The 3138-nt window shown below is 34.3% G+C and overlaps 1 protein-coding gene across 1 annotated transcript; it reads right to left on the bottom strand.

The window, feature by feature from the left end:
• Positions 1–515: 515 nt before the first annotated feature.
• LOC116009986 (two-component response regulator ARR5-like) lies at positions 516–2733 on the bottom strand. Its single transcript, XM_031249219.1, has 5 exons — positions 2465–2733; positions 2272–2348; positions 1987–2064; positions 1781–1851; positions 516–1013 (listed from the first exon to the last, which is right to left on the bottom strand). The coding sequence occupies exons 1-5, from the start codon at positions 2619–2621 to the stop codon at positions 815–817; spliced, it is 582 nt and encodes a 193-aa protein (XP_031105079.1). The 5' UTR covers positions 2622–2733; the 3' UTR covers positions 516–814.
• Between the last annotated feature and the right edge of the window lie 405 nt (positions 2734–3138).

Here is a 3138-nt window from a genome sequence, read left to right as displayed (position 1 = left end):
GTAAACATTCTTACCATTATTGATGAAATACAGAGTCCTAATATAATTTAATAGATACTATGTACAATACTTTTGAATTAAAGAAATTGAAGAAAATAATTTTAATTTTTTTGGATGCAGGTTAGACTAGACTAAAATTTTTATTGTTTGGCTTGACTTGGTGAGATTCATATTTAATCAAAAATTGATAAATGTAATAACTTTATACTAAAGAAATTGAAAAAGATTTTTTTTTTTTGGGTCCCTTCAGCAAATACTTTTTATTCTTTGGTATGGTTAAACCTAATCTATATTTTAATTGCCTAATAAAGCCATTTGACACCACTCAAAGGGAAAGACGGGTAGGGGGTATGGAAAATGTGTTCTAAGTAAAAATGTCAAGTCATTTTTCACAAAATGTGTAATTTAGTTGACTTCATTTTCTGTTGATAATCAAACACTAGGAAAAAATATACACTTTCGAAATTATTTTCCGAGTTTCCAAACGAATCATAAATTTAAAAAAGACAAATCATAATAATTGAACTAAAAATGTTATTCTGTATTAAAAAAAATGTTATTCTGTATGAACTAACTAAATAAATAAAAACCTCATAATGATTGGACTAAATGTTCAGAACATTTGAACTAATAATGTGAGTATTTCCTCCTCTACTTTCCCCATCTACTTCCAAAGGGTGTTGAATATAGCATCTCTACTAGCCAGGCATGTACAAGTAGTTGCAACTATAGAATAGTATCTCAGCAAAACACAACTCCAAAGCTGCAAGGGTGAATCAATCAACCTGTATAGCCCAAGGCGAAACGCATCCAACTATGTTCTGTTGGATGCGTCGAGAGAGATTCTGGCAATGTTAGCGAGATACGACTCTGGAGATAATGGCGTGTTATCCGTCGTTGATTCTGTCTCTTTGCCATCCTCCTCGCCTCTCAGTATGAAATCTACCACACGCTTCACGTCAGACAGCTTAACGGGCTTCATGAGAAACTCTTTAGCCCCTTCCTCCAGACAACTATCGGTTAAGAAACATATGAACAACAATCAGATGGCCATTAAGCAATACACCGTGGAGTGAAATCAAGTAGGATGAGCATAATCATGACACGAGAATTGCAAAGTTGTAAAAGTTCAAAATAAAAGGACAAAAACTACTTGATTTCATAACATGGAACTCGGGGCAAACCAGCTTGGTAAAATTCGGTTTATTTAGGATTTATTAGCTTTAGTAGTTCCTAGAGGACAGGCATTCAAAGACTTCAAGATCTCAAAGAAATTCAAATACAAATGGCCCTAAAGAATAAGTTTTTGCCAAAAATTTGACAAAGCGGGGTTAGGCTTTTTCTCAAACTGCGTTAAAAGCTTCTGTGTTATAACTACTTTTCCAACATCACTAAAACACGATCCTCACAAGTTTTCAGGCCCTTTAGAGTTTTAAGTTAGTCTATATACACTTCTAAATAAAAATTATGCAGGCCATCTACCCTGCAGATTTTAGTTTCAACCGTAAAACTTCAAATGCTCACATTACAGGCCAAATCCTACAACTTGTTGATATTCTTGCAGAAAATAACTCATGTGCTTATTCATTGAAGTTAGCCAGATAAACATTAACAAGATCTATTAACAATGTATTTACAACTGGGATTCTATCTCCTCTGCCCTGAGAAGCAAAGAATCTTCTACGCATGACATAGAATCAAGAATGCGGGTGAAACCTAGCTATATATATCATATACACAAGACATAATCAAGAGCTCGGTGGTCAAAAAGGAAGCAAACCTATCAATGCGGGCTAAAATCTTTTCGGATGACATTACCACAACGGGGATTTGCCTCAATGCTGACGAACCCTGCTCAAGGAGAACTAATGTATTATTATTTACAATTATGACAGTTTCAAGATCTGCATTTAAAATCTGGAATTCAATTCACAGGTTCCCCCTATGGCCACTTCATTCTAGTATTGAAAAGGTTGTTTGACAAACCTTGATCTTTTTAAGGAGTTCATATCCTGTCATCCCAGGCATTGAATAGTCTGTCATTATCAGATTCACCTTCAGACCCTGAAGCCAAGAAAACCCCTCAAACCAATTAACCAACAAAATTCAAAGGAACACCCAATCATACAAAACATCAAGCCTTTAATAATTAATTTCTTTTTCTCACCAAAGAATTGAAATAAATAACCAAAAAAAAAAATAGCAATATATCACAGAAAAATTTCATCTACATTTTTAGAGAAAATAATTAAATACTTCAAAAATTCTTACATCAGTTGCAACAGAGCTCTCCTCTCCATCCAACCCCAAATACTGCAGAGCCCTGCTACCACTATCTACTGCTGTCACTGCAATACCCACATTTAAAAAACCAATGAAAAATTCTAGCTTAGAATTTCAAAAATAAAAAATAAAAAAGTAATAATAATAAATAAATAAATAAATGTAATGAAAAAGTTGCAACCTTTACAGCAAGAAATCTTCAGCATCTTCTCAATGACCTTCCTATCCACGTAGCTATCGTCGACGGCAAGGACATGCAACTCCCGGCCACCGCCGCCAAAGGTGGAAGAACAGCCATCAACGGCGGCGATTTTCTCCGTTCTCATATTTCTCCCCATGTGATCAATGCGTACACATATATTGTCTGGGAGAAACAAAAGGAGGGTTGGTTGGGGAGAAAAAGAAAACTGTACAGACGTGTATATATATATATTAGGTTTTGGTTGGGTTGAAAACCAACCAAAAAAATAGAAAAACTGTATAGATATACAAAGATATAGAGAGAAGTAGAGATACAGATTACAGAGAGATAAAAGAGAAAGATGAGAGAGGGAAAATCTACTTTAGGGAAGCAAAGACTAAAATACTGATTCACAAAGATCTTTCAAAATCTACTTCGCCACTATCCCACTGCAACCATTATTCTTTTTGAAAATTTCTTGCCTTAGCTTCCTTTTTCACATTATTCTCCAATCTCCTATATTGTACTCATGATGCGCCACCAGAATAAATGTCACATCCCCTACCATGAAGTAATTAAATCAAATTATATTTGATGATGATACAAAATTTATAAAATAATTTAACTCTCCATTGATAAACGGGTGATTTAAGTGGAATCTAGATAAGTTTTAT

Source organism: Ipomoea triloba, chromosome 2, assembly GCF_003576645.1.
Source record: "Ipomoea triloba cultivar NCNSP0323 chromosome 2, ASM357664v1".
Taxonomy (NCBI): domain Eukaryota; kingdom Viridiplantae; phylum Streptophyta; class Magnoliopsida; order Solanales; family Convolvulaceae; genus Ipomoea; species Ipomoea triloba.
The sequence above is the reverse complement of the archived record's forward strand: the minus strand, read 5'-3'. Positions and strand labels throughout refer to the sequence as shown.

Coding starts and splice junctions, on each gene's coding strand:
- LOC116009986 (XM_031249219.1), bottom strand. CDS start 2,621: ATGGGGAGAAATATGAGAACGGAGAAAATCGCCGCCGTTGATGGCTGT. Junction 2,065..2,271: donor AGAGCTCTGTTGCAACTGAT/GTAAGAATTTTT, acceptor TCTTGGCTTCAG/GGTCTGAAGGTGAATCTGAT. Junction 1,852..1,986: donor AACTCCTTAAAAAGATCAAG/GTTTGTCAAACA, acceptor CTCCTTGAGCAG/GGTTCGTCAGCATTGAGGCA.